Source organism: Megascapheus bottae, chromosome 18, assembly GCF_031878675.1.
Source record: "Megascapheus bottae isolate mThoBot1 chromosome 18, mThoBot2.hap1, whole genome shotgun sequence".
Lineage (NCBI taxonomy): Eukaryota > Metazoa > Chordata > Mammalia > Rodentia > Geomyidae > Megascapheus > Megascapheus bottae.
This window is the reverse complement of record NC_143526.1, coordinates 13,829,837-13,842,763: the sequence shown is the minus strand read 5'-3', so window position 1 is coordinate 13,842,763 and position 12,927 is coordinate 13,829,837. Positions and strand designations below refer to the sequence as shown.

Genomic DNA, 12,927 nt, shown 5'->3' with positions numbered 1-12,927 from the left:
GTAGAGTGCTTGCCTGGCACGCATGAAGACCTAGGTTCGATTCCTTCGTCCCATATTAATAGAAAAAAAAAGCCGGAAGTGGTGCTGAGGCTCAAGTGCTAGAGTACTAGCATTGAGAAAGTCCAAAGACAGTGTTCAGGCCTTGAGCTCAAGCCCAGGACTGGAAAAAAAAAAAAAAAAGGTATATGACTGAATATATAAGATCCACTTTTAAAAGATCCAATTTAGAAACAAAAATGTATCTACGATCAAAGATATAGGTATTCTAGAAACAAAGGAAAAAGGCTAATCTTCAGAAGGAAGGCAAATGTCACAAAAGAAGTGTTTGAGATAAAAAATGTATTCAAGAGGCTGAGATCTGAGGATCAAGGTTCAAAGCCAGCTCGAGCATGAAAGTCCATCACACTCTTATGTCCAATTACCCACCAGAAAACTGGAAGTGATGTTGTGGCTCAAGTAGTACAGCAATAGATAATCTTGAGCTGTAAGAGCTCAGGGACAGTGCCTAAGCCCCAAGTCCCACTACTGACCAAAACAAAAAAGCATCCTAAGTATATAGCTCTTCAGAATTCTTTTGAAAGACTTAAAACAAAAACTAACCCAAATGCTCACAATGAATTATATGCAAAATATATCTTATATTAAAAAAAATTTGGAGTTTGAACTAAGGGCTTCATACTCTTATTCAAGCTTTTTAGCTCAAGGCTAGCTCTACCATTTGAGCCACATTTCCACTTCTAGATTTTTGCTGCTTAATTGGAGATAGGAGTCTTACAAATTTTTCTACCCTGGTTGGGGTAGTTAGAACTACAGGTATGAGTCATCAGCACCCAGATATTGTTTTTAATCTTTAAAATTGAAAATAAAATGAAAGTACTGCTCACAAAGCATTTCTACTAGAACATCTTGCAAATAATCAGAATGGCATTTCCCTGTACTGACAATGATGAACACATTTATGGGGTTTGAAACAACAAATTCTTTAGGGAACACTTTGGTGAAGGTCAAGGAGGCAGAATCAAGATTTATGGTACTTAAATATCATATGTAGACTTTAAAATAGGATCTAGCCACATAAAAGGAAGTTATTTTTTTAAATAGACTTATATTTGAATTCCGAGGCCAGAGATCTCTGTCAATCAAGTTACCTTATCTAAAATTTAAAAAATTACTTGGGGCCCCAGGGCAACGCATGTTCCTGGCAATGTTGAAGTCATGGGGGCTGAGCCGGCCGAAGAACAGGACGAGGAGGAACAGCTGGCGAGGTGGCATCGTAGGGAGAAGGAGTTGCAAGTAAAAATTCAAGGTATGAAGAATTGATGTTCCCAAGAATGACAAAAAGAGGAGGAAGCAACTCACCGAAGATGTTGCTAAGTTGGAAAAAGAAATGGAACAGAAACATAGAGAGGAACTAGAGCAGTTGAAGCTGGCTTCTAAAGAGAAGGATATAGATTTTATTGATGCTAACATTTCACACCTGGTAATTGAGAATCAACCACCTCAGAGATCAAAAGTGCAAAAGAGATGGGGGGAAAAGCTGCATTGGAAAAGGAGCAGGAAGGGAAGATAGCTGAAGCTGAAATTGAGAACTTATCTGGCGATAAGCACGTGGAAAATGAGAAACTTATTAAAATCCTGGCAGCCACAGTTGGAAATGAGGCAGATTCCGTCTGATAGCCACTGCATGTACAGAGCCATCAAGGACCAGCTGAAAACACAGGGCTGTGCCCTCACTGTGGCTAAGTTGAGAAGTCAAACTGCTGAGAACATGCAAAGTCATAGGGATGACTTCCTGCCATTTTTAACAAACCCCAATTCAGGAGACATGTACACACGGGAAGAGTTTGGAAAGTACTGTAACGATATTGTAAACATAGCTGCATGGGGAGGTCAGCTTGAGCTAAGAGCTCTGTCTCACATTTTAAAAACACCAATAGAGATAATACAGGTAGATTCTCCTCCTATTGTAGTGGGTGAAGAATATTCAGAAAAACTACTAATCCTTGTATATATGAGACATGCATACGGCTTAGGAGAACATTATAATTCTGTTACACAGTTGGTGAACACAGCTACTGAAAACTGCATCTAGACACAATTATGTGTTAAAATTGTGTCCTGATCTGAGAATTCCTATCAAGTGTGAGATGGTTGTCAGTGCTACTGAAAAACACAACAAGTTGACGAACAGGCTTTTAAAAATATATTTTCACCAGTATCCACTTGGTATATTTACAACTTTGTAAGGTGATAGTGGAGAGCAGCCTTTGTTGACTAAGGTGGTACCCATTTAGTGATACTTTTATTTATATAGCATCTCGGGCTTTTATTCTGTTTTGGAATGAATTGTGTTTTAAATTTTGTCCCCACTACTAAAATTTTCTGAAGAAATCATTTCAATGTAATTTTTCTCAAAGAAGTGAAATGATTCTGTCATTGTAATGATGTACTTTGATGATAGCAGATGTAATTAGTGCTTATAAAGTACATTTGATCTCTGGATGCCATTGGCTCACACCTATAATCCTAGCTACTTAGAAAGCTGAGATCTGAGGATTGCAGCTGAAGCTAGCCTGGGCAGGAAAGTCTATGAGAATCTTATCTCCAGGAAAGTACTCAGAAAAGGCTGGAAGTGTTGCAGGGCTCAAGTGGTAGAGCGCTAGCCTTGAGCAATAGGAGCCCAGAGACAGTATCCAGGCCGAGTTCCAGCCCTAGTACTAGCAAAAAACAAAACAACAATGAAAAAAGCAGAAAAGTCCCTGGATTTGATTGCAGTAACTTTAGTGCTACTGAAGTTCATGGGGTGATGCTTTTTATTTAGCTCATTGAAGTGCAACTAAGACTTGCTTTAATAGTTAAGAATGTTAAATATCATTTAATTATGAATCAGTGGTTAAATTTAAAGAGATGGGATGTCAAGTGTCAAACTACATGTTTGCTATCAGATTTAAGCCTCTGCAGAATTATAGATTTGTGTGTAACTTTGAAAAAGGCCTGAAAGACAATTGTCTTTCCAATGCCTTGGTTTTTTTTTTTTTTTTTCTGTTTCTTAACCTCTGGATATGCATTTGTGCTGTCATTTCTTCTCTTCTCAGCTGCAGGTTTTTGTTTGCTGGTGCATCCTTACCACTGCCTGCCAGCTGCTTTGTTTACCTTTTCCTCAAGAAACATTTTGCAACAATAATCCTTACCTTGGGCAACTTGAGTTTTTAGCAATGCAAAAGGGGCCAAGGCCACATTCAATTGTTAGGTCTACTCTTTTTTTTTTTTCCAGCTTCTCAAGATTTCCTTCATTTTGCTAACTCTGGGAATTTAGAAGAGAATCCTGATTGTTTATTTTATAACATCATTATTACTTTATTTCCCACTAAAACATTGGACAATTTTTATGTTGCTTACATGGATAAAGTTGAAAACCACTATTTGAGTGTAGAAAGTTGGATAGTAAAGTCAGTATTCAATATATTTCTGAAAAGAATTTGTCTAGTTCAGATTTCAAATCAATCTTAACAGTATTATTTCTAATAGTACCCGTATATATGAAAATTTGTATATGTAAAGAAATACTGTGAAAAGAAGAAATTTTTATTTGATTTTTCTCCAAAGTGAGAAGTACAGCTTGCAAGATTTATCATCAAGTTTATACCATTTGAATTTTTGCTCCATGTGTAATTTTCATGGATAAATGTGGGGTTTATACCTAGATACATAAGGCCATGTAGTATGATGCTAAATGAAAGGACCTCCAGAATATAGAAACAAAAGCCATATAATGAGTGATTGTTGTCCCAAATGTAGTATGTTATCTCTCATCTCTTTTGCTGTCCATTGGTTGTCTCATATTGTTACAGTATTTCACCTTGTTACCTGATATATTGTATATATGTTCATTTGGTTATTTGAAATAGGATAGGGAAGGGGGGAAAACAAGATGAGGGGCAGGGGTGGGGGGAGGGAAAAGGGGAACAAGACATGAGAAAGGGTATCAATGTTTGTGACGTAATGCACCTTCTATCTGGTGAATATAATATAACCTTTCTATTAATTACAATAAAAATATATGAAAAAAATGTGGGGTTTTTAGTCAGTCTCGTGTCCAGCATGAGTCAGTGTGAGCAGCTGTTATTTGGAGACTGTGATCACTTCAAGCAAGTCAGTCTTTCCTGAAGGAATTTCATTGCTGCAGATTCAAATCTATTTTTCCTGCCAGAGAGTATATTCTATAGGCTGCCTGTTTTGTAAACTGTGATCTGAAGTTCAAAAAAGTCTGAAGTTTATAAAAGAATAAAATTGTAAAATTGGGCTTTCTTTGAAGTGTCATCTGTTACTTTTAATGTAAGATATCAGCATTAAATAGTATTAAAACAAGTATTATGTAAACTAATTATTGTAAATTCTTATCTTTATCACATAACTTATTGATTATTTAAAATTAACTATTGGTATTGTTTTTGTTGATGTTTGATAAGAATTACAATTTTCTTTTACAATGGCCAGTACAATTATGAACAATACTTAATATGGTCAGCTTTTGGTCTTTAATATAATTTCAGATAAAGATCTTTTTAGCCATATCTAAAAATAGTCTGTAAGAAACACGGCAACTGTTAATGTAAAAATAACATGCTAATTTATTCTGTTGTATGATGATGGCATAATAGAAATTACTTGACCTTGCCCTGGTCCTACCTTGGAAGAGTAGTTATCAAAATGAATATGTTTTCAGATCATAATTTTATCCACTTAAGTAGGTTTATAACTTATATAAAACAAAAGTGATTGTATAACTGTAGTCAGCAATGTACCTTTGCTCCTATCACCTGATGTCTTCCAAATAAGAATAAATGATGGATAGATTTTTAAAAAAATTACTCAGAACCCCTGGTGAAAAATATTATGCCATATTTAAAGATCAGCTATCCAACAATATTAATTCCACTAATGTATTTCAAAGAGAAATAAAATCCAACCATAAAACCATAAAATACAACTAGTGTCTCAACATCTGATGAGAACCATATTTACTTGGATGCTGGAATTCATTAGGACAGGAATTCATTAAGTAGAACAAAACTATTGAAAGGAAAGCTTTCTTTCATAGCCACTAAACTATATTTGTCATATCTGTCATTAGGGCCCTAATCTCTTTTAATAAGGGGCACTAACTCCCTACTATTTACCATTTCATTGACTTATGTGAATAATTGGCAGAATTAATAAAACATAATCAACTGAACTAATTTGATGAACCACTCTCTAGGCTTTTATTGCCGTTTAAACAAAAATATCCTTGAATGTGGTAGGTACTACTGTTAAAGAGGTAGCAAGCACAGAGATGAGCATGAGGGCTCTGCACAAATTTTAAGGAAAATCAAGAAACACAATGGTCAAGAAAAAAATATAATCGCTTTGGTAAATCAAAAGTATATTGATAAACCATATTAAAATTGAAATATCTATAATGTGTTGAGCCTAAAATAAGAAAACATACAGTTTAATGGTTAATCTTCCTAGGATACTAAAATACCTGGAACATATTGAAAAATAAAAAGCAGATGTATTAATAATCACGAAGACTGGTTTAAATGTTTTATTTTTTTAATTTTATTTTTTTGGGTACATCATGGGACTTGAACTCTGGGCCTAGGCATTCGTTGACCCTGAGCTCTTCAGCTGAAGGCTTCAGCCTTATCCCTTGAGCCACCAACATCACTTCTGGTTTTCTGGTGGTTAATTGGAGATAACAATCTCTTGGACTATAGTGCCGGGGCTGGCTTTGAACCTCGATCCTCAGATCTTAGCCTCCTGAGTAGCTACAATTATAGGCATGAGCCACCACACCCTGCTTAAATATTTTATTTATAATAAAGAATGTGTTATAACTATACGTTTTGGCTTTAGTAGAAGTGAATTTATCAATTGTAGTTTCAAAACTCTATTCTTTGCTTCTCATTTTTGACTTACACATTTTACAGCATCGTCTTAGCCAAGTATTAAAGGTATTTTTTAACACAAAAAGGTGTCTATCTGTCTGTCTGTCCGTCCCAGGACTTGAACTTAGGACCTAAGCACCATCCCTGAGTTGTTTTGCTCAAGTCTAGAGTTCTACCACTTGAGCCACAGCTCCAGTTTCAGATCTTTTTGATAGTTTAATGGAAATAAGAGTCTCACATACTTTCCTGTCCAGGCTTATTTTAAACTGCAATCCTCAGATCTCAGCTTCCTGAGTAGCTAGACTACAGGTGTGAGCTACCAGTGCCTAGCCCTAAAAGAGATTTTTTTTTAGTATTTCTTGAACATATAAAATATTGAATATTTGAATAAAATATTGAAAATATAAAATATTTTCCTTGTGCTTGCTTCAGCAGCACATCTGCAAAATATATGAAATCCTTTCCTTCTTACGATTTCTGGGGGATGGGGTACTAGAGTTTGAGCTCAAAAGCCGCTCATTGCTAGGCAGTCCATTTTGGAAGTAATTTTTTTGTGTTTGCATGATGGTCCTGGTGCTTGAAGTCAGAGACAAGGCACTGTCCCTGAGCTTTTATGTTCAAAGCTAGTACTCTACCACTTGGGCTGTATAGTTCCAGCTCCAGTTTCAGATTTTTATTTGGGGGGGGAAGGGGTAGTTAACTGGAGATAAAATTCTTACAAACTCTTTTGCTTAGGTTAGCTTCAAACTATGACTCTCAAATCTCAGCTTTCTGAGGAGCAAGGATTACAGGTATGAGCTACCAACACAATCAGCACTGAGGACTCAGACCTCAGGGCCTGAGCACTGTCCTTGGACTTTCTCAAGGCTAGAGCTCTACCACTTGAGCAACAGCACCATTTCTGGCTTTTTCTATGTATTTGACACCGAAGAATTGAAGCCAGGTCTTCATGCTTGCTAGGCAGGCACTCTACCTACCACTAGGCCCAACTCCTGGCCCCACTAATTACTTTTAAGACAGGAAGAATTTGCTTCCTGGTCAGGTGTGTGTCTAGATCACAATCTGTATATGTCTAGTTTTCTTCAGTTAAGAAAAGTCGTGAAGTTTCTGCCCTGACCGACCTAGAACCATGATCCTCCCAATCATAATCTCCCACAGAGCTAGGTGCACAGGCCCAGCTATGCACTCAGAAAGGGGTCTTACAAACTTTTCTGCCAGGGTTTGCCTCAAACCTCTGGTGCTCTTCCTCCCAAATAGCTAACATTACAGGCATTAGCCACTGGTGTCCAGTTCAATCTTTGTTTTGATTTCTTTAAAATGATCTCCATATATTATGTCTCAAACCAAATAACAAGCAATGCAGTATATCACCAGACAATGGTCAAGAAGATGGCAAGACTCCCTCTGTGCTGCTGATTTGCAAATTATGCTAAAAGAAACAAGACCATAGGCCATTCTGGCACTACTAGAATACTACTAAGAACAAAGAAATGGTAGTCCACAGCAAGAATTAACCAAATTAACCAAAAATTAACTCAAAATGGATTATATATCTAAATGTGAAATATAGCTATAATATTGCTAGAAAAAAAAAGATCCCTTGTGACTCTGGCTTAAGTGAAGATTACCTAGCTATGAGAACAAGAATATAAATCATAAAAGAAAAATGATAATTTGATTTTTTTAAATTAAAAACTAGACTCTTGAAATGATACTATAAATTTAGAAATGAGAAGACAAGACAGGGAGCAAGTATTTCTAAGGCATATCAGATAAAAGCCTTTTACACAGAATACGTAAAGAACTCTGCAAGTTAAAAATTCAAAAACCAAAACAACTCATTTTTAAATGGACAATAGATTTGAACACATATGTTAACAAAGAAAACACAGAGGCAACACACACAGGAACGGTCGTTAAACATCATTAGTCAATGAGATAGTCATTACCACTAAAGACCAGAATAAAAGTTAACTACAGGGCCAGGAGTTTGGCCTAGTGGCAGAGTGATTGCTTAGCATTCGATTTCTTAGTACCACATACATAAAAAAGCCAGGAATGGTGCTGTGGCTCAAGTGGTAGAGCTCTAGCCTTGAGAAAGCCCAAGGACAGAGCTCAGGCCCTAAGTTCAACCCCCAGGACTGGCCAAAAAAAAAAGTTAGCTACAACTGTGATAATGATAATAGGAATATAAAATGGTACAGCCACTTGGGAAATGAGTCTGGCAGTTAAAACATATACTATCAGTCATTCCACTACCAAAGATATGTATTTGTACATATGCCCACACAAAGACTTGTACATAAATATTTGTAGTAGCTTTATGTGTAAAAGACAAGTACTAAAAAATAAACCAAAGGCAGATGGATAAACAAATTATAGCATAATACCGTACTACTAAAAAATAAACATGAATCAACACAAATGAATCTTAAAATAATCACATTAAGCAAAAGATGCCAAAAATGTATAATTGTTTATATATATATGTATATATATATAACACTAGAAAATGCAAGTGAGTACACTGACAAAATCAGATCCGAGGTTTCCCTCCGAACTGTGGGGTGACGTAGGGAAGGCTAAGAGAGAGATTCCCAAAGTGAATGAGGAAACTTCAGGTGTAATGCCTATGTCCATTATCATAGATTCACATATACCTATATTAAAATTTATTGAAATATACATTTACAACAAATTAAACTTTTTGTACCTCTTTGCCCTATAAAACTGTTATAAAAAATAGAAAAAAAGAACAAATGGCCTGAAAGTGACTGAGTAAAAGATCAAGAGGGTGGAGGTTGTGGTCAGAAATCAGCATGATAAGAGTGAAGATGCCAATAGAGGATGGGGTGAAGAATAGGCTGCTGGGTAACATGGCATGGCATGAAGGAGAAAGACTAAGTGAGAACAAGGCCCTGAAAAGACAGGAAAAAGAAAAGAAAAATAAAAAGGAAGGGACAGCAAACTAGTAAAGTCCAGGGAGGGAAGTTTCCATAGTGTCGGTATTGGATAAAATCTGGAATTTGCACTACAGGGGGAAAAAGACCCTGATTTCAACCCCATATTCCTGCAGGAAACAGAGGAGACAATTTACAAATAAACTGTTGCTACATATATGAATCCCCTTCTAACTGAGCCCCTACTCCCTTTAAACCCAAGGATTATCTGTTTTAACACTTCTGCTATTAACATCTCTAATACAAAGTACATCCTTTCACTTGCTGAACAATGAATTCAGTCATAGCACCATAATCTGAACAAGACTGAAAATCTGCTTTGCCGATGTTCATAAGGACTAAATTCACTCAGATCAGATAAACAGCCACATAGCTTTAGCCCTACATGGATGAGACATGGCACATGAAGGAGTATTAAAATATGCTCTTGAGTCAAATGTCCTATTTTAATGCCAGTGCTACTCTTTGGCATGTCATCCTTAGTCACTTCTCATTATTGCCCAGATACCAAGCACCTACTTTATCCACTGTGACTTACTGACCTAAAAATTACAACAGGAAAAACTTGGTAAACAATTTTTGCATTTATAATCAGTAAAGAAATTTCCAAATAGCAATCAGGTCATCAGATTTTTGCTATTCCCTAGTTTCTTTCCAGTTAACTCTGTTGAAACCTTGAGTGACAAACAGTAACACTATTAACATCCATATAAACCAGAGAGAATGCAACAAAGCTGTAAAAACAAACCTATATAACAATAAGTCCACAATCTCTTAGCAACACCATCAAAATCCAAAAGCTATGAAAACTAGTATTTTGGGTGTAGGTCTGAAGTGGACAGGATATAATCTGAACTATGCTGATTACACCTAAGGACTTAGTTCACTGAGGGTGAATATTACTATCTTAAGCTGCAGAACTACTAACTCAGTTGGTTCACTGCCTAGCCCCATGAAGGTATCACATACAGATATGAGAATTGTGATAATGTTCTAAGTTGCTTGTTTCATTGCAAATCAATATACATACTAACTCTAACCTCAAAAAAAAAAAAACCCTGATTCTCAAGCACATCTGGCCTGAAGATCAGGTGGGCCCAAGTCCACCCAATCTGATTGATATTGTAAAAACATGTTTTTCTACAAGAGTATATTTAACTCAAGCATCAAGTATATAAGCATCGTAAGGATGATTTTATTTATATGCAAATATTCATACTATAACATTCTGATAGCTTGTTCCATATACCAGAGAAGTAACTGCTACTGTGATGACTTAGAAGACTAGTACTTTGAAATCCCAACTGAAGAATCTGAAGCCTCGTCACTCTTGAGAAGATACTACTAAACTCAGTTTAATAATAATAATAATAAACACTACTTATGCCCGCAATTTAATCAGTTCTAATGACAATGGGTAGAATTAAAGAAATGCCACATACTGCTTACTAAATGTGTAAAGTTTCAAAATACAAATATAAATTAGTTTTCACAAAATTCTAATAAATTTATTCATGCTGAGGGGAGCCTACTAATCTCCACACATTCTAAAGTGCTATCTAAAGAAAATGAGTATGGTTTTCATACAAATTACATAAACAAAATTAGAGAAGGATTATACTTGGCACAGACAACAAATACTGCATGTAGTTATTTCTTATTCTGTTTCTTCCTACTGTACCACAGAGCATCACAAATCCCCATGACATCTCTTTATATTGTACTTTGCATTTACATTTTTATTTTTACATTAAACACATATACTCAAAGCCTCAATTAAGCAGAAATGCTATGGTCAACTCTCTAAGATTTAAAAAGCATTCTTTGTGTATTTAAAAGATTTTAAAGATAAATCAAATGACAAACATCTCTCAGCAACAATTTCAAAATCTAAAGTCTATGAAAACTGAAGCTTTTTTGTATAGGTTCACAGTGGGTAAGACCTTTTCTGAAATATGCTGGGCAACTTTAAGACATATCTTTTTTTCTTTCTTTCTTTCTTTTTTCTGGTCTCTGGGCCTAGGCACTGTTTCTTGGGTTCCTTTTGCTCAATGCTAGCACTCTACCACTTGAGCTACAGTACCACTTCCAGTTTTCTTTTGTTTATTTTTCTGTGATTAATTGGAAATAAGAGTCTCATGGACTGTTGGAGACCATTGCTTTTAGCCTCCTGAGGAAGTAAGATTATAAGACGGCACCTGGCAGTTCGCTAATGAGTCAGTACTTGCTGACCAGGAAGTTTCTTTGCATTTGTTGATTTGTTTCTTCGGTGCTTGTGGATAGAGTGGATCACCAGATTTCTTCCAGGTTTGTTTGCTGCTTTGCAGAGGACCTTTACTGTGATTGGTTGCTTAAGGATATAAATAGTGTGGGGTTTCCGGGAAACGGGGGAGAAGGGAGAAAAGATGGAGGAGGGAGAGGAGAGAGGAGAGAGGCAGAGTAGAAAGGAGCAAGAAATAAACGACCTCTGCTTGCAGCAATTTGAGTCTGTGATCATTCCCAGTACGCCTCCAAAATGACCTGTCGTTGCAGCAGGCAGCGACAATGGACTTCCCAGCCTGGCCTGATTTCAAACTGTCCTAAGATCTCAGCCTCCTGAGTAGCTAGGATTAAAGGTGTGTGCCATCAGCATCCAGCTTTTAAGGCACATTCTTGAAGTAATGACTTATCTAGTGCCATAGCTATAACCTATATAAACGTTTCTTTCTTTAAATTTGTAACAACGTTTCTTTCTTTAAATAATTCAATTTTTGTGAGAGTCAACTATGTATTTTATAAAAAATAATCCTCAATTAAAATTAGGATTCTAAAATTTGGGACATCTACTCAACCTGTCATATTCTTGCAGGTTCTGTAACTCCAGACCTACTGATCTCTGGTGACAGAGGGCACTGCTCATCTTTTAAGACTCAGATGGGAGTTACCTCTCTTGAAGTCACCTTCAAGTCTTTTGAATAAAATTATTTAACATTTCTTCTTTGTTTCTATTACACTTCTTTTTTATAGCATCAGTTACACTGTATTATATTTCTGGGCAATATGCCCTCACAAAGCAAGGATGGTGAGATATTCTTTGTTATTGTTCCAGAACTTTGTACCAAATGTCTCTCCTTCAATAAACATTTGAATAAATGATTAAACAGAGTTAGATTCCAATATAAGGTTCACTCTCTCTTCCAATATGACCATCTGGTAAGGAAGAACAATCGTAGAAAATGAGACTCTTGTACACCAGAAAGACTGAAGAATACACTCTCTAAATCAGAAGGCAGAATTCACAATAGATACCCTAGAACGACTCCAGCTGGACTATGCATATTTAATTGCAATGATATGGTGTTACTTGTTAAGAGCTAGACAAAAAGGTCAGATGTGGTAACTTGCATTATTTCAAACTTTTCTTACTCCCCCATCTGCAGGAATTCAAACAGTAATTCTGAGTCAATGATACAGGCTTAAACAACAAAGTACTTTTGTAAACAATAATGTAAAATTACTTATGAAGAACATCTAGATCGGTATTTCTCAGTGATGAGGTCCAAAATTCTGCATCTTTAACAAGCTTCCAGAGAGAGGATGATATTGTGAGCCTATGACCTACACTTCAAATGAGGCTTTTAGAATGAGAAAAAATATGTATTTTCCCCATTTCACAGGTCAGATTTGTTTTGGTTTTAGTTATTATGCCCCTATTAGCATTTCTTGATAAACAATCCTGACTGTATTAGTTACATAATGCATTATGAAAAACTCAACTAGAAGAAATCAAATTGCTTTAAAGAAAAAAAAGCCACATTTTTCAATTGTTCTTACCTATACTCTGGTAATGCCATCGAAAGAAAATTCGTTCAGGTAGAAACTGTAGTATTTTCTATAAAATAAAAAAATTGAGATATAAGAAAATAAAATCACACATTTTCAGGATAAGCCCATATTACTTGTCATACATATACATTTCAGAAAAGTAGAAGAAAACTACTTATAAGAACTATTCCTATGAAATTGTCTCTTCTATTTGCCTCTGGTAAACTTCC

General features: G+C 35.9%; 1 protein-coding gene and 1 pseudogene across 2 annotated transcripts in view; one reads left to right on the top strand and one right to left on the bottom strand.

The window, feature by feature from the left end:
- Positions 1-12,927, bottom strand: part of Ralgapa2 (Ral GTPase activating protein catalytic subunit alpha 2) — a 310,629-nt gene that overhangs the window by 236,176 nt on the left and 61,526 nt on the right. For both annotated transcript variants that reach the window (XM_090351922.1, XM_090351923.1), the window contains exon 4: positions 12,707-12,764. In XM_090351922.1, coding sequence (XP_090208048.1) covers positions 12,707-12,764 — 58 coding nt within the window. The remainder of the gene's footprint in view (positions 1-12,706; positions 12,765-12,927) is intronic.
- Positions 1,201-2,092, top strand: LOC150050134 (deubiquitinase OTUD6B pseudogene; annotated as a pseudogene).